Below are 23,628 nucleotides of genomic sequence, written 5' to 3'. Positions count from 1 at the left end.
CAGGTACCAACCCTGCAACCCATGCTGCAAGTTCACCCACCTTATTCCGGATGCTTGTGGCGTTGAAGTAGACACACTTTAAACCACCTTCCTGCCTGCCGGTACACTCCTCAACCATGAAACCTTACTCATGACCTCAATACTCTCAACCTCCTGTATACTGGAGCTACAATTCAGGTTATAGTTTTAAGTATGTTTAATCTAATATTTCTGTTAAAATCCATAGTTATATTCATGCTGGACAAAGGTGTTTGTGGGGGTTGGTTCAGTTCCAACCGTGTTTCTGTTGTGCTTAGAGAGGGCTATAGCAGGAAGGGTAAATAGGCTAGCAGAAGTAGCAATACAATAATCTTTACACAATAACCTTTTCAGTGGTTGCTTAACAACTGAAGGCCTTTATATGGTAGAAAAGCTTTTTGTTCTTCATTTAGCTGAATTTGTAGGCAGTTGGACACAGGACTCCGGGAGTGAACATCTTTCAATCCTGCCCATCTCTCAACGCTGCCAGGAAAAGCTGGGCTTGACAAGGGAGTGGCAAAGAGACAGACTTTCTAAGGAACCAGTTACAGTCCAGATAACTAGGGAACTGGGGCAGAACAAATGTCTTAAGATGACTGAAGTTAAAAGAACAAAGACCAGGTATTGTTCAGAAGAATTCAAGGAAGAGTAAACAAAGTGTTTTGAGTTAAAGAGACAATTGCAGTAACCAGAGTTAAAGTGGGTAAGCAGACTTCAGAGGCAAATCAAAAGTTTGATGCCATTTTAATTGAGTCTGAGAATCAAGAGTTAAAGCAATTGTGAACAGTTTGTACAACAGTCAAGACAAAGAAATCCTAAGGGGGTGGTGTAAAACCTGGATACTGGAATCGCTGTTTAAAAGGGGCAGAAGCTTTGGGTAAAGAGTCATTTAGGAAAAACTGGAATGGATTTCAGAATACGAACTACCAATTGAAAGCATTATCATGAAAGAAGATTTTAAAGCTTGTTTTTGGGAGTAGAGTTTGGAAACTAATGTGACAATCATCTGGGGGGGATTCTGAGGAGACAGGCACTAACTTGGGTTAAGAGTGGAGTGTATATTTGACCACAGTCAATCCATGTGTTTAAAGGGACTTTCTGTTAATGAAACCATTGTAGTTTAAGAAACACTTTGTAATCTGTCTTAATCTTAAAATCTTGTAAGAAGTCTTACAACACCAGGTTAAAGTCCAACAGGTTTGTTTCAAACACGAGCTTTCGGAGCATGGCTCCTTCTTCATTCACCTGAAGAAGGAGCAGTGTTCCGAAAGCTCGTGTTTGAAACAAACCTGTTGGACTTTAACCTGGTGTTGTAAGACTTCTTACTGTGCTCACCCCAGTCCAACGCCGGCATCTCCACATCATGGTTAAAATCTTGTGTAATTATTAAAATAAGAGAGGGGGAGTAAAGGCGTATTGTATCATAATCCAATTTTTCGTGTTTCATATTTTTGTTTCTTGCTGTTGAAACTAATTTGCGGTCCTGCAACTCTGTTCCTCCATGTTTTATGAAAAAGTAAAAGTTACGGACTTTGAAGCCAGGGGTCCATTCTGGGATCTTCCAGTCCAGTTTGAATATTAACTGGGGTCATGACACGAGCGAAAAGTGAAAAGAACTAACAACTTATTCCAGAATTAATTCAGAGTGGCAGCAGCAGCTCAGATAATATTTACTCAATTTGATTTATATTTCATTAACTACATTTCTCCATACACACTCTAATCTGTGAACCTCTTTTTAAAAATAAAGATTTGCATTTCTTTCACACCCGCCCGAGATCTCAAAGTGCTCTACAGCTGAAGAGTTATTTCTGAAATGCTGCCACTATTGTCATGTAGGAAATTCAGCCGCAGTTTACACTCAGCAAGAAACCACAAACAACAATGTGGTAATGACCAGATACACTTGTTTGTGTGATGTTGACTGAGGGATAAATATTGGCTAGCACACGGGATAGTACCCTTCCTCTTCTTTAAAATAACCTCATGGGATCTTTTATAGTCATCTGAGCAGAAAGGTCGGTCCTCGGTTTAACATCTCAGCCACAGGATGTCACCACTGACAGTGCGGCACTCCCTCAGTACTGACCCTCTGACAGTGCAGCACTCCCTCAGTACTGACCCTCTGACAGTGCAGCACTCCCTCAGTACTGACCCTCTGACAGTGCAGCACTCCCTCAGTACTGACCCTCTGACAGTGCGGCACTTCCTCAGTACTGACCCTCTGACAGTGCGGCACTCCCTCAGTACTGACCCTCTGACAGTGCAGCGCTCCCTCAGTACTGACGCTCTGACAGTGCAGCACTCCCTCAGTACTAACCCTCTGACAGTGCAGCACTCCCTCAGTACTGACCCTCTGACAGTGCGGCACTCCCTCAGTACTGACCCTCTGACAGTCCGGCACTCCCTCAGTACTGACCCTCTGACAGTGCGGCACTCCCTCAGTACTGACCCTCTGACAGTGCGGCACTCCCTCAGTACTGACCCTCTGACAGTGCGGCACTCCCTCAGTACTGACCCTCTGACAGTGCGGCACTCCCTCAGTACTGACCCTCTGACAGTGCGGCACTCCCTCAGTACTGACCCTCTGACAGTGCGGCACTCCCTCAGTACTGACCCTCTGACAGTGTGGCACTCCCTCAGTACTGACCCTCTGACCGTGCGGCACTCCCTCAGTACTGACCCTCTGACAGTGCAGCACTCCCTCAGTACTGGCCCTCTGACAGTGCGGCACTCCCTCAGTACTGACCCTCTGACAGTGCGGCACTCCCTCAGTACTGACACTCTGACAGCGCAGCACTCCCTCAGTACTGACCCTCTGACAGTGCGGCACTCCGTCATTAATGATCCTCTGACAGTGCAGCACTCCCTCAGTACTGACCCTCTGATACTGCAGCACTCCCTCAGTACTGACCCTCTGACAGTGCAGCATTCCCTCAGTACTGACCCTCTGACAGTGCGGCACTCCCTCAGTACTGACCCTCTGACAGTGCGGCACTCCCTCAGTACTGACCCTCTGACAATGCAGCACTCCCTCAGTACTGACCCTCTGATACTGCAGCACTCCCTCAGTACTGACCCTCTGACAGTGCGGCACTCCCTCAGTACTGACCCTCTGACAGTGCGGCACTCCCTCAGTACTGACCCTCTGACAGTGCGGCACTCCCTCAGTACTGACCCTCTGACAGTTCAGCACTCCCTCATTACTGATCCTCTGACAGTGCAGCACTCCCTCAGTACTGACCCTCTGACAGTTCAGCACACCCTCATTACTGATCCTCTGACAGTGCAGCACTCCCTCAGTACTGACCCTCTGACAGTGCAGCACTCCCTCAGTACTGACCCTCTGACAGTGCGGCGCTCCCTCAGTACTGACCCTCTGACAGTTCAGCACACCCTCATTACTGATCCTCTGACAGTGCAGCACTCCCTCAGTACTGACCCTCTGATACTGCAGCACTCCCTCAGTACTGACCCTCTGACAGTGCAGCACTCCCTCAGTACTGACCCTCTGACAGTGCGGCACTCCCTCAGTACTGACCCTCTGATACTGCAGCACTCCCTCAGTACTGACCTTCTGACAGTGCAGCACTCCCTCAGTACTGACCCTCTGACAGTGCGGCACTCCCTCAATACTGACCCTCTGACAGTGCGGCACTCCCTCAGTACTGACCCTCTGACAGTGCAGCACTCCCTCAGTACTGACCCTCTGATACTGCAGCACTCCCTCAGTACTGACCCTCTGACAGTGCAGCATTCCATCAGCACTGACCCTCTGACAGTGCGGCACTCCCTCAGTACTGACCCTCTGACAGTGCGGCACTCCCTCAGTACTGACCCTCTGACAGTGCAGCACTCCCTCAGTACTGACCCTCTGACAGTGCAGCACTCTCTCAGTACTGACCCTCTGACAGTGCGGCACTCCCTCAGTACTGACCCTCTGACAGTGCGGCACTCCCTCAGTACTGACCCTCTGACAGTGCTGCACCCCCTCAGTACTGACCCTCTGACAGTTCAGCACTCCCTCATTACTGATCCTCTGACAGTGCAGCACTCCCTCAGTACTGACCCTCTGACAGTTCAGCACACCCTCATTACTGATCCTCTGACAGTGTGGCACTCCCTTAGTACTGACCCTCTGGCAGTGCGGCACTCCCTCAGTGCTGACTCTCTGACAGCGCAGCACTCCCTCAGTACTGACCCTCTGACAGTGCAGCACTCCCTCAGTACTGACCCTCTGACAGTGCAGCACTCCCTCATTACTGATCCTCTGACAGTGCAGTGCTCCCTCAGTACTGACCCTCTGACAGTGCAGCACTCCCTCAGTACTGACCCTCTGACAGTGCAGCACTCCCTCAGAACTGACCCGCTGACAGTGTGGCACTCCCTCAGTACTGACCCTCTGACAGTGCTGGGCTCCCTCAGTACTAACACTCTGACAGTGCGGCACTCCCTCAGTACTGACCCTCTGACAGTGCAGCGCTCCCTCAGTACTGACCCTCTGACAGTGCAGCACTCCCTCATTACTGATCCTCTGACAGTGCGGCACTCCCTCAGTACTGACCCTCTGACAGTGCAGCACTCCCTCAGTACTGACCCTCTGACAGTGCGGCACTCCCTCAGTACTGACCCTCTGACAGTGCAGCACTCCTTCAGTATTGACCCTCTGACAGTGCAGCACACCCTCATTACTGATCCTCTGACAGTGCGGCACTCCCTCGGTACTGACCCTCTGGCAGTGCAGCACTCCCTCAGTACTGACCCTCTGACAGTGCAGCACTCCCTCAGCACTGACACTCTTGACAGTGCAGCGCTCCCTCAGTACTGACCCTCTGACAGCGCAGCACTCCCTCAGTACTGACCCTCTGACAGTGCGGCGCTCCCTCAGTACTGACCCTCTGACAGTGCAGCACTCCCTCAGTACTGACCCTCTGACAGTGCAGCACTCCCTCAGTACTGACCCTCTGACAGTGCAGCACTCCCTCAGTACTGACCCTCTGACAGTGCGGCGCTCCCTCAGTACTGACCCTCTGACAGTGCAGCACTCCCTCAGTACTGACCCTCTGACAGTGCGGCACTCCCTCAGTACTGACCCTCTGACAGTGCAGCGCTCCCTCAGTACTGACCCTCTGACAGTGCAGCACTCCCTCAGTACTGACCCTCTGACAGTGCGGCACTCCCTCAGTACTGACCCTCTGACAGTGCGGCACTCCCTCAGTACTGACCCTCTGACAGCGCAGCACTCCCTCAGTACTGACCCTCTGACAGTGCGGCACTCCCTCAGTACTGACCCTCACAGGGAGCACGGTGGAACAGTGGTTAGCACTACTGCCTCACGGTGCCGAGGTCCCAGGTTCGATCCCGGCTCTGGGTCAGTGTCCGTGTGGAGTTTGCACATTCTCCCCGTGTTTGCGTGGGTTTCACCCCCACAACCCAAAGATGCAGGTTAGGTGGATTGGCCACGCTAAATTGCCCCTGAATTGGATAACAAAATGAATTGAGTACTTTAAATTTTAAAAAGCATAAACACCAACGTTGTTTCACGTCCCACACCTAATGGCACAAGGCAGATTTTCAACGGTTGCCATTGCGGAGTTCTTCCTGGAATAGATGACTCACCTATCACCAGAGGCAACTCCACATCAAGCCTTGCTGACCAGGGTTCCTGCCACTCCACATCAAGCCTTGCTGACCAGGGTCCCTGTCACTCTTCCTGCCTGACATTGACGTGTTTGGAAGGATTTTGCAGGTTAACACACTCAACCTGTTTGGCCACATTAAGAGCGAATCTTCCTTGGCCGTCCAGTCCTGGGCTGGGACTTAAACCCAGAGCTTTTCGCTCAGGGGTATTGATGCTGCCCACTGAACCACAAGCCCTCCTATTAACACTAATGAGCAGCATACAAATCCAGTCAGTGTTGTGATTGTATGATCTCTTGTCTGGTTGTACAACGGGCAAACTGTTTTGTACATTCAAACATAATGCTCCACTCAGTGTTGTCCTTTTGAATGACCACTGTACCTTTATCGTCTCTCTTTAGTACCACGTGCCCTTCCTGTCGATCTACGCGCTCGCATTGGAACAGGACCTCGATTCGGGACACAACATGATACAAGGAGTCAACACGCTCCAAAACAAAACCTTCCTCCAGGTAACAAGACAGAGTTAGGACCGTAATCCACCAATTAGATCCATTATTGCAGTACAGTCAAATAACGTGTTCTCAGAGAAAACTAAAGCCTGTTTACATTTTTAAAATGTCATTCATGTCATAATAAACACTTATTGGATTGTTAGAAATATGAAAGTTTTTTCAATAAATGTTTTTATTGGTTTTCACATTTAATGGGCGAGATTCTCCGCCCCCCCCCCCCCCCCCCCCCCCCCCGCCGGTCCGGAGAATCGGGGGGGGGGGGGGGGGCGGCGTGAATCCCGCCCCGACGACGGGCCGGAGAATCGCCGGGGGGGGGGGGCGTGAATCCCGACCCCCCCCGCCGGGCCGGAGAATCGCCGGGGGGGGGGGGGGGGGCAGTGTGAATCCCGCCCCGACGCCGGCTGCCGGATTCTCTGGCGCCGGTTTTTTGGCAGGGGCGGGAATCGCGTTGCGCCAGTCGGGGGGCGTTGGCAGTGGTCCCCCCATCCTCCCCTTCACGATGGGCCGAGTGGCCGCCTGTTTTTGGCCAGTCACGCTGGCGTAAATCAAACAAGGTCCTTACCGGTGGGATCTGGCTCTGCAGGCAGTCTGCGGAGTTCCCGAGTGGGGGGGGACGCGGGGGAATCTGGCCCCGGAGGGGGCCCCCACGGTGGCCTGGCCCGCGATCGGGGCCCACCTATCCACGGGCGGGCCTGAGACGTGGGGGCACTCTTTCCCTCCGTACCGGCCGCTGTAACGGTCCGCCATGGCCGGCGCAGAGAACAACCCTCCCGCGCATGCGGCAACCCACGCCGGCCGGCGGAGGCCATTCGGCGCTGGTTGGAGCGGTGCCAACCCACGCCGACGCCGGCCTAGCCCCTGAAGGTGCGGAGGATACCGGACCTTCCGAGCAGCCCGACACCGGTGTGGTTCACGCCATTCCTCGGCACCGGTACGGCCCACCCTGCCGGTTAGCGGAGAATCCCCGCCAATGTTACATATTTCAGTTTGAACGTTAAATGACAGTGGTGTAGCACAGTGGCACAATGGGTTGGCACCAATCAGGTGGAGGAGAATGAAAAGGCAAAGAGTGACCAGAGAGAACAGGAGGAAGGAAGTCAATACTGAGGAGGGTGGCATCTAAACACAGCAGGACATCAACTTGCAGAGGGAGCAAATAATTGGCAAAGGAAATTCGACAGAGAAATGTGAGGTAGTCACATTTTGACAGGACAAATGTTGGGCGCGAAATACCCAAATGGAGAGAGAGTCCCATAGCGAGTGCGTTTAGCCGGGTGTTTCCCAGCGCTTGGAGACACCGTGCTGCTGACTGCCCATCCGCTCGCCAGAACTTCTCAATGCAGAAGGAGATCGGCGTCCCGATCTCTCAACCACCACCCCCCCCCAACGATGCAACCTCCAAACACCCACAAAGCCCCAACTCACCTGTAAGGGGTCCACAGGACCCCGTTCTGCACCCCTCTGTAGCTGTGCAGCATGGCACCATGGCACTGCCACCTGGGCTCCTTGGAAGTTCCAGTTCCAGGCTGGCATCCAGGTTAGCAGTGCCAGTGTTGCAGGCTAGCAGTACCAGGGGTGCCAGGTTGGCAGTGCCAGGGTGCCAACCTGCCCAGAGTGAAAGCACCTGGCGGCCTCCAATCGCCTGGGAGACCTCTTTGAGCGCCGTTTCATTTGGTCCCCGTTTGTGGAGACCAGTACTGAACTGCACTCACCCGAGATCTCCTTGGCGAGGGAGTTAGATCGCAGTGCCTTGGGTAGATTGTGGGAGTGCATGCTAGGAGACTAGCTGTCTCACTCTAATATGCAGATTTGCTAAGAAAGTGATCCCATCCACAATGGGCGGGATTCACATTGCAACGTCTCGCCGGATCGGATTAGATCTTGGTGGCGTAGCGAGCCAGACAGATCCTGGAAGAAGGATCTCCCGGGATCGCACTGCCTTTCATGCGTAACACGGCTGGCAGATTGTGGCCATTTTCATTATTATTAACATTATTATTTGGAAGGTACAAGTCCAGGTGGGGTAGGAGGACAAGGAACCTCAGGTAAAATACACAAGTTGCTGAAAGTTGCACCACAGGTTAGAAAGGAGGTCAGAATCAGGCACCGTCGAGTCGGCAGGGTGAAGGGGTCATGCTCCCTGCCCGGGTATCAGCCGCCGACGTGTCTAATTTACTGCCGGTGGTCCCAGCCAACTGCATGTTCAGCGAGTGGAATCGCTTTCAGTTCATGACGGGCACCCCCTCATGCGCCCCGTCGATCACTCCCTGGAACTGGGGCACCTTGGCAATGGTGGTGAATCCCGCTGCCTGGGCATCCTAGTGGGCTCGGTGCATATCCAGGTGGATGTATTGTGCCCGGGCATACAGGGTCTCAATAACAGTGTGGATGCACCGTGCACTGAGGGTTGTCAGGTCTCAGACAGGTTCCCCCACTCGGCACCTGGAAGGACCCCATTGCAAAGACGCTCAGAGCGATCGCCGCCTTGAGGCCACTGGGAACGGGTGTCCTCCCCCATACCCCCGCTGTCGATACTCAGGAGGCCTCAGGCGACGCCTCCATCCCACCTCCTCCTCAGCCTGTTGGGCGACCGGCTCTCCATTGTCACCGGCTGGATCCTGCTCCTCTGGGCAGCTCCTGTTCTGTGGGTTCCTCCTCCAGCAGCTCCTGCTCTGGGTTCCTCCCCCAGCAGCTCCTGCTCCTCTGGGCAGCTCCTGCTCTGTGGGTTCCTCCCCCAGCAGCTCCTGCTCTGTGGGTTCCTCCTCCAGCAGCTCCTGCTCTGTGGGTTCCTCCCCCAGCAGCTCCTGCTCTGGGTTCCTCCCCCAGCAGCTCCTGCTCTGTGGGTTCCTCCCCCAGCAGCTCCTGCTCTGTAGGTTCCTCCTCCAGCAGCTCCTGCTCTGGGTTCCTCCTCCAACAGCTCCTGCTCTGTGGGTTCCTCCCCCAGCAGCTCCTGCTCTGTGGGTCCCCCCCCCCCCCCCAGCAGCTCCTGCTCTGTGGGTCCCCCCCCCCCCCCCCCCCCCCCCCAGCAGCTCCTGCTCTGTGGGTTCCTCCCCCAGCAGCTCCTGCTCTGGGTTCCTCCTCCAGCAGCTCCTGCTCTGTGGGTTCCTCCCCCAGCAGCTCCTGCTCTGTGGGTCCCCCCCCCCCCCCCCCCCCAGCAGCTCCTGCTCTGTGGGTTCCTCCCCCAGCAGCTCCTGCTCTGGGTTCCTCCTCCAACAGCTCCTGCTCTGTGGGTTCCTCCCCCAGCAGCTCCTGCTCCTCTGGGCAGCTCCTGTTCTGTGGGTTCCTCCCCCAGCAGCTCCTGCTCTGGGTTCCTCCTCCAGCAGCTCCTGCTCTGGGTTCCTCCCCCAGCAGCTCCTGCTCTGTGGGTCCCCCCCCCCCCCCCAGCAGCTCCTGCTCTGGGTTCCTCCCCCAGCAGCTCCTGCTCTGGGTTCCTCCCCCAGCAGCTCCTGCTCTGGGTTCCTCCCCCAGCAGCTCCTGCTCTGGGTTCCTCCCCCAGCAGCTCCTGCTCTGGGTTCCTCCTCCAGCAGCTCCTGCTCTGTGGGTTCCTCCCCCAGCAGCTCCTGCTCTGTGGGTCCCCCCCCCCCCCCCCCCCCCAGCAGCTCCTGCTCTGGGTTCCTCCCCCAGCAGCTCCTGCTCTGGGTTCCTCCCCCAGCAGCTCCTGCTCTGGGTTCCTCCTCCAGCAGCTCCTGCTCTGTGGGTTCCTCCCCCAGCAGCTCCTGCTCTGTGGGTCCCCCCCCCCCCCCCCGTCCCCCCAGCAGCTCCTGCTCTGTGGGTTCCTCCCCCAGCAGCTCCTGCTCTGGGTTCCTCCTCCAACAGCTCCTGCTCTGTGGGTTCCTCCTCCAGCAGCTCCTGCTCTGTGGGTTCCTCCCCCAGCAGCTCCTGCTCCTCTGGGCAGCTCCTGTTCTGTGGGTTCCTCCCCCAGCAGCTCCTGCTCTGGGTTCCTCCTCCAGCAGCTCCTGCTCTGGGTTCCTCCCCCAGCAGCTCCTGCTCTGTGGGTCCCCCCCCCCCAGCAGCTCCTGCTCTGGGTTCCTCCCCCAGCAGCTCCTGCTCTGGGTTCCTCCCCCAGCAGCTCCTGCTCTGTGGGTCCCCCCCCCAGCAGCTCCTGCTCTGTGGGTTCCTCCCCCAGCAGCTCCTGCTCTGTGGGTTCCTCCCCCCCCCCCCCCCCCCCCCCCAGCAGCTCCTGCTCTGTGGGTTCCTCCCCCAGCAGCTCCTGCTCTGTGGGTCCCCCCCCCCCCCCCCCAGCAGCTCCTGCTCTGTGGGTTCCTCCCCCAGCAGCTCCTGCTCTGTGGGTTCCTCCCCCAGCAGCTCCTGCTCTGTGGGTTCCTCCCCCAGCAGCTCCTGCTCTGTGGGTACCTCCCCCAGCAGCTCCTGCTCTGGGTTCCTCCCCCAGCAGCTCCTGCTCTTGGTTCCTCCCCCAGCAGCTCCTGCTCTGTGGGTTCCTCCCCCAGCAGCGTCCTTCCAGGTGCCAAGTGGGGAGCCAGTCTGGGATCTGATAACCCTCGGTGCACAGGTGCCACCCGCACCGTTACTGAGGCCCTGTGTACCCAGGCGGCTGGCTGACAGGCCACGGCAATGGTGGTCCATTCTTGGACACCTCGGTCCCGGGGGCACACCCCAACCCACGGCCCATCCCCTGGTCGCCCCCTGACTAGGCCCTGCCAGACACAGCCTGGCCAGCGAGCAGAGAGGTGAGAAGGCCAAGAGATCCAAAGAATAGGAGGCCTTTCCTGCCCCAAGCTTCTGCAGTCCCTCCCCCTCATCCCTGAGCCAGTTCTGTGTCTGATAGGACCATTCGCAACCACAAATTCCCGCTGCGATGGCCGAGTTTCCACTTTCCGCCGGTGATCTCCACTCAACCCACTGGGAAATGGCGGGTCAGGAGGAAATGAGGCAGAATCCTGGCCCTCTGTTCCTCACTTTCACTCACTCACTTTCCAGTTCCTCAGGGTTTCCACTTTGAGGCTGAGTGAGGTGTTTGGAATGTTAAAATCAGCCTGATAACTTTATCCTGAGAGCGTAATATTGTGTAGTGTGTGCAAGAGTTATTCACACTGACTTTGTGCAATTTTTCTCTTTAACCCAGCCGTTAGCGGGAAGGAGACTGGACCATGAAAAGCGCAGAAAAGAAATCAAAGAGCTCTGGCATCGAGCACAGAGAAAGCTGGTACAAGACTCTGCTGTTACCCAATGACTTGTGTTTCAATATTTCCTTAGGATTGGAATATAATGTTTTGTTTTAAGTGGAAGGGATCTGTTTCCCTGTCACTCAAACCTTTTTACAGTCTGTTATTTTCTAACCACTTTTCCCAGATATTGGGCGGGATTCTCCGCCCCGCCCTGCCCCGCCCCTGCTGCGCCACATTTGAGCCCCGACCCGCCGCCGAGATTCTCCGTTACGCCAGCTGGTCAATGGGGCAGTCCCACACCATCGGGAAATCCCTGAGGGCCCCGGCAAAACGGAGAATCCCACCGACGGAGAATCCCGCCATTTATATTTTAGAGGTTGGGCTAAACCCAGTGATCACCAAATCCACCTCACCGTGTGGTAACGAGGGTTAAATCACAAATATGTTTCATTTAGAAATGTGTTAGAAAGCTGAAAATCAAACAAAATATTAATCGACCCGTTTCCCGTTGGTGAAGGTTTGGAGCTGATTGGGCGGAATTCTCCGCTCCCGGGAAAAATCGGGAGGGCCGTCGTGAACTCGGCCGAGTGTCACGACGGCCTCGGAGGCCGCTCATCGCCCCCTATTCTCCCCTCACGGTGGGGGTAGGAGCGGCGCTCCGTAACTCTCGGCCGCCGGGCGGCACGCCGGGAGTGACGCGACGGCGGCGCCTATGTGACGTCAGCCGCGCAGGCGCAGGTCGGCCGGCTCCAACCCGCACATGCGCGGCTGACGTTACGACGGCTGACAACTCAAACCCGCGCATGCGCGGTGGCCGTCTTTCCCCTCAGCCACCCCGCAAGACGTGGCGGTTTGATCTTGCGGGGCGGCGGAGGGGGAATAGTGCGTCCGATTGAGACGCCGGCCCGACGATCGGTGGGTGCCAATCGCGGACCTGTCCCCTCCCGAGCACGGCCGTGGTGCTCATTCCCCACCAGACCCCCTACAAGCCCCAAAACGGGCATCTCACGGCGATTTCACGACCGCAGCGACCAGGTGTGGTTGCCGCCATCGTGAAACGGTCGCGAACGGCAGGCCGCTCGGCCCATCCGGGTCGGAGAATCGCCAGTCGCCGTGAAAAATGGGCGAGCGGCGATTCTTCCGAGCGGGGTTGGGAGAATAACGGGGGGCGCCAGGGGGTCGTGAAATTAGTCGGGGGGCCCTCCCGCGATTCTCCCACCCGGCGTGGGGAGCAGGGAATCGCGCCCACTGTCTTGCAAACAACAATTCAGTTTGATATTTATATGATTCTCCCCTTTTCGTGTTTTACTTTCTATTTTCTCCACTTTGCTTTTCTCCCTTCCCCCTTTCTCTCTGGCTCTTTGCTACAGTCGCCTGAACCAGTATTCACAGCAGCACGATGGCACAGTGGTTAGCACTGCTGCCTCAGCGCCAGGGACCTGGGTTCAATTCCGGTCGCGGGTGACTGTGCGGAGTCTGCACGTTCTCCCCGTGTCTGCGTGGGTTACCTCCGGATGCTCCGGTTTCCTCCCACAGTCCAAAGATGTGCAGGTTCAGTAGATTGGCCATGCTAAATTGCCCCTTAGGATGCTGTTTAAGTGAGGTTGCGGGGATAGGACGGTTAGGGTGCTCTTTCAGAGGGTCGGTACAGACTCGATGGGCCGGATGGCCTTCTATACTGTAGAAGTTCTATGACTCAGTGTGTGACCCTCGATAATGAAAGTTTGCAAGCTGTATTACCTCAAGAAATTAAAAGTCTAGTAAGATTCTATCCTCGCTCGAGCTTCATTCAAATCTATCAGGCCTTCCGATTAGCAGAGAAAAATGCAAAGTCTGAATATTTTTGTTTCTTCAGGAATGCAGGGTACATTGGCCAACTATCATGCAAAGTCAGCAGAGGAAAATCGGGATGTTTCCTGTGTTGCTTAATCATTCACTGGATCGATGAGCCAGTCAGCAAACCCCAATTACAGCTAATTCTTCTCAAAGGGATATAGCTCTGATATCAATTTTAGCAGCAGCTCCTTGACTTCAGCAGTTGTGCTGGAAAGTAACTGAGTCTGGAAGACAGGAACAGACATGTTCAGCCCCTCAAGCCTGTCCCAGAGTTTGGTCAGATCATGGCTCATCCAGACCATAACTCCATTTACTTACCGTTGCTCCATAATCCACCATACCCGTTAGTGACAACATTGGAGTAAACATAAGCAGCTGTACAAGCCACATTAACTGTGACGTTTGCCCAGCTGACGGGAATACCTCAGTGAGCTTCAAACTGCTATTTTGCAACATCGGTCTTGAAAAGCTCCAATTGTCTCAGACTCCACAGCCTCTTGATGGAGAGATTTCCAGATTTGTGTGAAAAGTGCTTCCCTCCAGGAGAGCCAAGCTCAAATGTTAGGACTTGTGGCCAGTCCTTTTAAAATTTCCCTCGGAAATATTTTTTCTGTATCTACTCTACGTCGTCACTGTAACATTCCAAACACCTTAATCAGGTTATCATCTCCTCAATCTCCTGGGCTGATGGAAATAGGAGGCAAACCTCTTCTCATAAATTAACCCACACGGCTAATCATGGGAGGCACAGGTGTCTGTCCGTCATCTCAATGGGCCGCAAGATTGAAATGGGGCTTGTTCACTCTGTGACCCCCCCCCCCCCCCCCCCCCAAGGGGTGGCACAGTGGCACATTGGTTAGCACTGCTGCCTCATGGTGTCGAGGTCCCAGGTTCGATTCCGGCCCCCGGTCACTGTCCGTGTGGAGTTTGCACATTCTCCCCGTGTCTGTGTGGGTCTCACCCCCACAACCCGAAGATGTGCAGGTTGATGGATCGGCTACACTAAATTGCCCTTTGATTGGGAAAAAAAGGAATTGGGCACTTTAACTTACAGTAAACCTTGTCCCAATGGCGATATAGATCACCATCCTTCGCACATCAGCCACCCTTCCACGGGTTGGCCGTTCCATGCCAGTGCGTTTGTCAATCGTGACATCCATTATTTTAGTATGTAATAACTGATGAGTCTAATTTTCTAATTTTAAAAAGTTCATGAGAAAATATGTTGTATAAGCTCATGTTTCAAAATAGTTACTGAAAAAAAGCAACAAAAGTGACATGAGATGAGGCTTTCATTGTTTAAGATTGACCCACAGCAATCACAGGGAGACAGTGGGTCTTTGAAGCTGCCATACTCCCTCTACAGCTGCACGGGGAGCAGAGAAACCAACTGCAGGAAATGGGATCCTTATAAAGCTGTGCTGCAGACACGGGAAGTGTACAGGAAATACTCAGAGTGCTGGCACAGGAGCCTGCACTCCGCTATGACCCAAGCTGAACATATCTACAATCCTCAGCGTGAATCACCATCTTAGGCAGGATCTTCCCCAAACTCCAACCCCACACTATGTTGTGAAATTTGGAAAAAGGGAGTGGGATTTGTAAATTGGGTGAGGTTTGCCAAGAAGACCCCAGTGTGGCACAGACAATTCTCCAGATGCATTTATCCAGTTTTGTTTTGCCCTCTCTCCACCCCACCTGCTGCGATACGGTTTCAGCAGAAGCCTCTGCCCTCCATTAGCTGATCCAAGTGGTCATTGCAGCTTGAGAGTGTTGCCGAGGAACGGCTGCAGGCTATTTGAGAACGGGGGTACATCTTAGTCGAGACGCCCATTGTGCATGTCCCAACAGAGATATCATTGAGCAGTGACCAGGGGTGGAAAGCGTGGATAGTTTCCCCTTCCTGGACCCTGGAAAGGTGGGACCAATTTTGTCAAATATTGAGAAATACTTGTCAATCAATGGGGGGGGGGGGGGGGGAGCCAAGTGGGGATAATGTGTGTTATTGAGCGTAGAGTTCAGGAGTCGTGATTGGGATTGGGAGGGGAATTTAACTGAAACATATTATAGTGTACAACTTCAAAACTAATCAGGAGGGAATTTACAATGGAGTTGGTGCTGCTGGCTCCCATGAATTTCAGATAAACAAGAGAACCAGCAAGTTACAGTTTCTGCTGTCATATTGCTGCTCATTTCAAGGGAGTATTAGAAATTGCACAGTATCGATGTCGAATTGCATGATAACCTCTTGGAGTTAAGTTCTGACTTTGATAGGATTAATTTCCATTGGTTTTGCCTCATTTTTGCACATTTGCGTTAAGAGTTCACACAACGGTCAGCCTTCTTTGAAACAAACACCAGCTTGCGTTAAAAGCCATGACTTAAAAAAAACAATTTTTAATGTCCCCAATTCATTTATGTTCCAATTAAGGGGCAATTCAGCATGGCTAATCCGCCTACCCTGCACATCTTTGGGTTGTGGGGGTGAGACCCACGCAGACACGGGGAGAATGTGCAAACTTCACACGGACAGTGACCCGGAGCCGGGATCGAACCCGGGTCCTCGGCGCTGTGAGGCAGCAATGCTAACCACTGTGTCACCGTGTCGCCCCTAAAAGCCATATTTTAACTAGAAAATGTTGGATGTCCGTTTCTCGTGTGAAAGCAGCTGCTGGAAGGATTTACAAAAAAAACAAAATTGTGAGCCTCAAAGATCCACAGTACAGTCAATCCTGTGGAGTTTGCTCAGTTAAGGTGCTTAGGTCAACATGAGACCCCATTTATCTCCTCACTTAGTTTATCCCACTGGAGAAATACAAATGTACTCGTGCGGGATGGCCTGTGAGTATATTTAAAGTGAAATTCTGCTGTTTAGTTGTAATAACAAATGCCTGGTAAAATAGCAAGGGTTTAGGCTGACCTGTTCTGACTTGGACCAGCATTATCTGGCCTTTGTCCAGTCAACCAATCTGACTTTCTATTATCATCTCACAGCAAGAAGCTGAGGCGAACCTTAAAAAGGCCAAGCAGGCGTACATGCAACGTTCTGAGGAACATGAGAAAGCCAAAAATCTGGCAGTAAAAGCAGAGGAGGAGCAACAGGGCACAAGCAGCAGCAACACCAGCAAAACTCTGGACAAGAAGAAGAGGACGGAGGAGGATGCACGCAATAAGGTGAGGCAAATCTTGCTGTGCTGGCTCAAACAGTGTTTAGGCGCAATGCTCCCATGTTTAAATATTTTTAAATGCTGTAAAACTGGACTTCCCTGTTAATCTAATTATTTTTCAACAATAGCCTCTGGGCCTTTTTATCCACCCTTTCACCAACAGCCCCAAACTAATCTTTCAGACTCTGGCATAGCACACTATTATACACTGGTATACACTATTATACACAGGTATACACTATTATACACAGGTATACACTATTATACACTGGTATACACTATTGTACACTATTATACACTGGTATACACAGGTATACACTGGTATACACTATTATACACTGGTATACACTATTATACACAGGTATACACTATTATACACTGGTATACACTATTATACACAGGTATACACTATTATACACTGGTATACACTATTATACACAGGTATACACTATTATACACAGGTATACACTATTATACACTGGTATACACTATTATACACTGGTATACACTATTATACACAGGTATACACTATTATACACTGGTATACACAGGTATACACTGGTATACACTATTATACACTGGTATACACTATTATACACTGGTATACACTATTATACACAGGTATACACTATTATACACTGGTATACACTATTATACACTGGTATACACTATTATACACAGGTATACGCTATTATACACTGGTATACACTATTATACACAGGTATACACTGGTATACACTATTATACACTGGTACACACTATTATACACTGGTATACACTATTATACACTATTGTACACTATTTAACACTGGTATACACTATTATACACAGTTATACGCTCTTATACACTGGTATACACTATTATACACAGGTATACACTGGTATACACTCGTACACACTATTATACACTGGTATACACTATTATACACTCGTACACACTATTATACACTGGTATACACTATTATACACTCGGACACACTGTTATACACTGGTATACACTATTATACACTATTGTACACTATTATACACTGGTATACACTATTATACACAATTGTACACTATTATACACAATTATACACTGGTATACACCATGATACACAGGTATACACTATTATGCACTACTGTACACAGGTATACACTAGTATACACTATTATACACAATTATACACTGGTATACACTACTATACACTATTGTACACTATTATACACTGGTATACACTATTATACACAATTATACACTGGTATACACTATTGTACATTATTATACACTATTATACACAATTATACACTGGTATACACCATTATACACAGGTATACACTATTATGCACTAGTATACACTATTATACACAAGTATACACTGGTATACACTATTATACACAGGTATACACTATCATACACAGGTATACACTATTATGCATTGGTATACACTATTATGCACTGGTATACACTATTAGACACTATTATACACTGGTATACACTATCATACACAGGTATACACTATTATGCATTGGTATACACTATTATGCACTGGTATACACTATTGTACACTATTATACACTGGTATACACTATTATACAGCTGCTATCAAGTAACGTATTTTCAGAACATACGGAACAGGGGCGGAGAATGGGGCCTCAGACCCGCGATCGGGTCCGACGCCGGGACGCGATTCTCCAGCGACCGGAGAATCGGCGGCAGTCGCACACGTGCGGTCGATGCGGCGCCAGTCGAGAGCCATTTGAAGACGCCTCCACGGCGATTCCCCACGGTCGATTGGCTGAGTTCCTGCCAGCGTGGTTCACTATGGTTCCACCCGCCGGGAGCTCGGCGTTGTGGCTGCGGTGGCCGTCCTGGTAGGGGGCGGAGGGATCAGTCACTGGGGGAGGGCCTCCACGACAGCCAGGCCCGCGATCGTGGGCCACCGATCGTCGGGCACACCTGATCTGGCGATCTGGGGATGGGGAGCTACCACCTCCTTCCGTGCCAACCTGCTTTGTGGCTCCGCCATGTTGTGCGGCGCCTGCACAGAATCAGCCGCCGTGCATACACGCGGACCCATGGACGGCCGCCCTGTGCATGTGCAGACCCACAGCCAGCAGTGCAGGGCCGTGCATACACGCGGACCCATGGACGGCCGCCCTGTGCATGTGCAGACCCACAGCCAGCAGTGCAGGGCCGCGTATGGCAGCTGGAGCAGCACGAAGCACTCCGGCGACATGTTGACCCCCTGTGGGCCACGGAATCGCTGGGCCATGAGGCCCGTTGACGCTGCAGTGAGTGGTAGTGGATGGAAAGTATTCCGCCTGGAGGTCGATGACCAGTGGTGTCTCGCAAGGATCTGTTTTGGGACCTCTGCTTTTCTGGTTTTTATAAATGACTTGGATGAGGAAGTGGAAGGGTGGGTTAGTAAGTTTGCCGATGATACGAAGGTTGGTGGAATTGTAGATAGTGTCGAGGGTTGTTGCAGGTTACAACAGGACATTGACAGGATGCAGAGCTGGGCTGAGAAGTGGCAGATGGAGTTTAACCTTGATAAATGTGAAGTGATTCATTTTGGAAGGATGAATTTGAATGCGGAATACAGGGTTAAAGGCAGGATTCTTGGAAGTGTGGAGGAACAGAGGGCTCTTGGGGTCCACGTGCATAGATCCCTCAAAGTTGCCACCCAGGTTGATAGGGTTGCTATGAAGGCGTATGGAGGGTTGGCTTTCATTAACAGGGGGATTGAGTTTAAGAGCCGCGAGGTTTTGCTGCAGCTTTATAAAACCCTGGTTCGACCACACTTGGAATATTGTGTCCAGTTCTGGTCACCTCATTATAGGAAGGGTGTGGATGCTCTGGAGAGGGTAGAGGAGATTTACCAGGATGCTGCCTGGACTGGAGGGCATGTCTTATGAAGAAAGATTGAGGGAGCTAGGGCTTTTCTCACTGGAGCGAAGAAGGAAGAGAAGTGACTTGATAGAGGTGTACAAGGTGATGAGAGGTATGGATAGAGTAGATAGCCAGAGACTTTTTCCCAGGGTGGAAATGGCTGTCACGCGGGGACATAATTTTAAGGTGATTGGAGGAAGGTATAGGGGAGATGTCAGAGGGAGGTTCTTTACACAGAGAGTGGTGGGTGTGTGGAATGCACTGCCAGCAGAGGTGGTGGAGTCAGAGTCATTAGGGACATTTAAGCGACTCTTGGACAGGCACATGGACAGCAGTAAATTGAAGGGGTGTAGGTTGGGTTGATCTTAGATTAGGATAAATGGTCGGCACAACATCGTGGGCTGAAGGGCCTGTACTATGCTGTACTGATTTATGTTCTATAACTTCATGGGCATTAATTTTTATTTATCATTTTAAAAGATTTTGTTTGTCAAATTACAGAGTAATCCTATAGTGGCTAGATTCTGACCCGCACCAGGGGCTGTGATGATGACATTTAAAATGTACAGATACATATCCTGAGATCATTCCAGCCACAAACCAGATTAAAACCCTTATCTCGGCGAACAGAAAACAGACAGCTGTAAACAAGTCGGTGTGATTTACACCGTGCATGGACTAGTTTTGATGCCAGGATGATCTGGTACCAGTGGGATTTGGATGTTTCATCAATGGGGTGAGAAACACACACACTGTGGTGTATTATACAGTCCTTGCCACAAAGCAAAATGAGGAATCAGTGATTGTGAAAGTTAATATTGCAGAACTGCTTTTATTGCTGATCCTATTTCAGATGAAGAAGGAAACTCTGCACTTATGTTTGGCAGATATATCATATTCCTGTGTTCTCTAACGGCAGAGATGTTAATCGATTCTAAATGTAAATACCTGGGGTAAAACAAGAGTGGAAAGCATTATCTTCCGCTATTATCACTAATGGTAATTTTGTTAGCTTTATAATAGATATATCACTTTCTGTACATCTTCAAGATTATAAATGTTTCAGGTTACCTGGAAATTTTTCATATAGATGTGAATTTACACCATAACCCACTGGGCGGCACGCGGAACAGTGGTTAGCACTGCTGCCTCATGGCGCTGAGGATCCGGATTCGAATCCCGGTCCTGGGTTACTGTCCGTAATGCCCCCACAACCCAAAGATGTGCAGGGTAGGTGGATTGGCCATGCTAAATTGCCCCTTCATTGGAAAAGAAAAATAATTGGGTACTCTAAATTGATTTTTAAAAAATAACCCACAGTGGCCAATATATGTGAACAAATCCTGAACTATGCAATGCCTTCTAACAATATATGTGTGAATATACATCAATGGAATAGATGCATAAAATACGCAAGAAAGAACTAACATTGAGAACTCAAACTTCAAAAAATTACTCTGCACTGTAACAATGAAAAAGTGACAACACTCAATTGTCACTGTATTTAAATTGAAATTATACTTTGCCTTCTCCCTGTAATCTTGTATATTTTGTTACTCACTGGCCACGACAAAATTCTTATTCGAGATCAAAAACCTAATTGTGGAAACATTTTTGCACGTGGATGTTTCAAATAAATAGCTCAATGACTACCTCAGGGTGATACTGGTATAAACTGGGAGCACATGGCACAATCGAGGAAAGATCACCCATTGCAATGTTTCCCCGAGAAAGAGAGTGATGCAGAGTTAGATAAAGATGGTTTCTTTATCTAAAGATGGTTAGTTAGATGATAAAGATAAAGATAAAGATCAGTTCTAAATTAGATGAGGAAGAATGGGAAGAGGGTCAAGTGAAGCCCAGGCAGCTTTGGGCAAATAGCCTGTTTTAAAATACTTCAGAAGACATAATTGCCTCATTGAAGATCATTGTAGGATTCCATAAATCACATTCAAATAGTGGACAGCAACACATCGCTGGTGGTTATCTAGTTTGCAATACTGAAAGATGCTGGGCGGGATTCTCTAATACTGGGGCTTAATGGGGCTATGCCCCCCACGCCAGCGGGAAAACCAGTGTCAACAACTCCATGTCAACGGCCCCCGAAAGTCAGGAATTCTCCCTTCCTAGGGGGCTAGGTTTGTGCCAGAGTGGTCCCCGCAGCTCCAGCCGGCGAGGAACGGCCGCGTATTTCTGCGAATGCGCGGGGGTTCCATTCTCCACGCTGACCCCCGGGCAATATGGCGGAGCTCTACAGGGGCCCGGCATGGAGTAAAGTAGGCCCCCACGGAACCAGCCCACCCGCCGATCGGTAGGCCCCGATCTGCGGGCCAGGCCACCATGGCCCCCCCCCCCCCCCGGGGTTGGATCCCCCCACACCCTCCAGGACAGCCCCCGCACACTCACATTCCAGGTCCCGCCGTGTGGGACCTGAGTAACCCAGCCTGCGGGACTCAGCCAAACCCGTCGGCCACTCGGTCCATCGGGGTCCGGAGAATTACCGGGCGGGTGGGCGCTGTCAATGGTCCCCGGCTGGCGTGGCGGCAAACCCGCCGGCGCCCAAACATCTGCGCCGGAGAATGAGGAAGCCTTAACTTCCCTGAGCTCTCAGCCACTGCCAGTTCTCGCTGCCCCTGGCTGCTGTATTGCCGAGTCCCAACAATTCATTGTCCACCATAATTAGCTTTTAACAAGTTAATGCAGAGGGGGGAGGGGGGGGGGGGGGGGGGGGAGGGAGGGAGGGGAGGGGAGGGGGGAGGGGGGAGGGTAGATTCCACTGATTCTTTTTCAGCTACCTGAGGAGAATTTCAGGGAAATGCAAGTGGGCGAGTGAAAACATTGGCATTTCCCTTCAGTTAACACTACGCCCATCGGTAAATGTAATGTGCAGATAAACACCTTCCAAAGTAATTTATATTTATATTGACTGGGATCTTAGCACGTGAACCCAGATTTCAGAACTTCCCATTTTCTTCAGAAACAATTTAATTTTATTGCTTTCTTGACAATGTTGACTAGGAGACCAGGAAGTAATCTCGCCAAAAGTGTACAGAATCGCACCTTGCCCCAGAACACAGGAGAGTGTCAGTTAGCCACTTAAGCTGTTTCATTATTCAATCAGATTATGGGCGATCTGTATCTTAACTCCATCTGCTTGCCTCGGTTGTGGAACCCTGATACCATAGCCTCAGTTTCAAAATGTTCAATTGACCTCGGCTTCAACAACTTTTGGCCAGAGGAAGTTCAACTGTTTGTGTGAAGAAATGCTTTCTGACCTTTCTGATACTTTTTAATCACACATTGAAATGACTGTTGTATCATTATTGCATTTTTCAGGCGGAAGAAGCTGAGGCAACGTACAGAACTTGCATTGCAGACGCCAAGACTCAGAAACAAGAGCTGGAAGATGTGAAAGTGAATGTACTGCGGCAGATCCAGGAAATCATCAAACAGAGCGACCAGACATTAAAATCAGTGCGTACACCTCAGTTTTAATATTGATATTTTGGTTTGGGTGGAAAGAGGAAGATTAGAGAGAGCAGACCTCCACAGGAAGGGTGAAGACTGGTCAGTGTTCGCCACTCTGGTTCAAACATTCACTTTACACTGTGATGGCCAAAGGGTTAACCCCGGGCAATAGTCGATGCGTCACACACATATATCAGTACATCAGCTTCTGCACTTCATGTCTCGTCTGCTTTGCCATTTGTTGTCTCTTGATCTCACAGTCACTGTCTTCCCCGTGACTTAAGGAATGTAGATAATTTCAAATATACATTTTGTGCAGGTAAAATGGTTGACAGCCAAGACTAGATATATATTTTATGGAACATCTTTGGAAAATGAGAGATATCAATACAGTGGGAGGTGAATGGGGACCTGGGAAGGGCATAAACATTTCTTTGGACATTAGCGAGTGAGGAGGTAAATACTATTGTATTTCCAAACTGAATATCAGAAGATCGTGTGGCACAGTGGGTACAGCAGCCCTGCTTCTGAAGCAAAAGCTCTGGGTTTAATTCACACTCCCCGGCTGGATGGCCAATGAAAGTGTGTCCATTGCGCAGGCAAACAGGTTGACTATCTACCTACAAGCCTTTCCAATGTGTGCCAATGACAGGTAGCAAATAAGTAAGTAAAGTCGCCATACTCCCAGATGACCATAAACGGCTTTCCCTTTTGAGGGGGAGAGCTGGCCTGCAGTGGTTTAACCTGAGGGCCACCACACCTCAGGAGGGGGGGGGGGGGCAACGTTGAGCAGGAGGGGCCTTCATGACTAACCTCAGCTGGGAATGGAACCCACAGTGCTGACCTCAGCAGCAGGTGGAATAGATCATAGAATTTACAGTGCAGAAGGAGGCCATTCAGCCCATCGAGTCTACACCAGCCCTTACAAAGAGCACCCTACTCAAGCCCAGGTATCTACCCTATCCCCGTAACCCAGTAACCCCCAC

At 51.2% G+C, this 23,628-nt stretch overlaps 1 protein-coding gene across 4 annotated transcripts in view; it reads left to right on the top strand.

Moving 5' to 3' along the window:
- The window catches only part of LOC119953074 (rho GTPase-activating protein 45-like), a 220,236-nt gene that overhangs the window by 164,035 nt on the left and 32,573 nt on the right, over positions 1 to 23,628 (top strand). For all 4 annotated transcript variants that reach the window (XM_038776895.1, XM_038776894.1, XM_038776892.1 and 1 more), the window contains exons 9-12: positions 6,060 to 6,170; positions 11,257 to 11,337; positions 16,130 to 16,309; positions 22,511 to 22,648. In XM_038776895.1, the coding sequence (XP_038632823.1) occupies positions 6,060 to 6,170; positions 11,257 to 11,337; positions 16,130 to 16,309; positions 22,511 to 22,648 (510 nt within the window). The remainder of the gene's footprint in view (positions 1 to 6,059; positions 6,171 to 11,256; positions 11,338 to 16,129; positions 16,310 to 22,510; positions 22,649 to 23,628) is intronic.

This window comes from Scyliorhinus canicula, chromosome 18 (genome assembly GCF_902713615.1).
Source record: "Scyliorhinus canicula chromosome 18, sScyCan1.1, whole genome shotgun sequence".
NCBI classification, from domain to species: Eukaryota; Metazoa; Chordata; class Chondrichthyes; order Carcharhiniformes; family Scyliorhinidae; genus Scyliorhinus; species Scyliorhinus canicula.
This window is presented reverse-complemented; position numbering and strand designations above follow the sequence as displayed.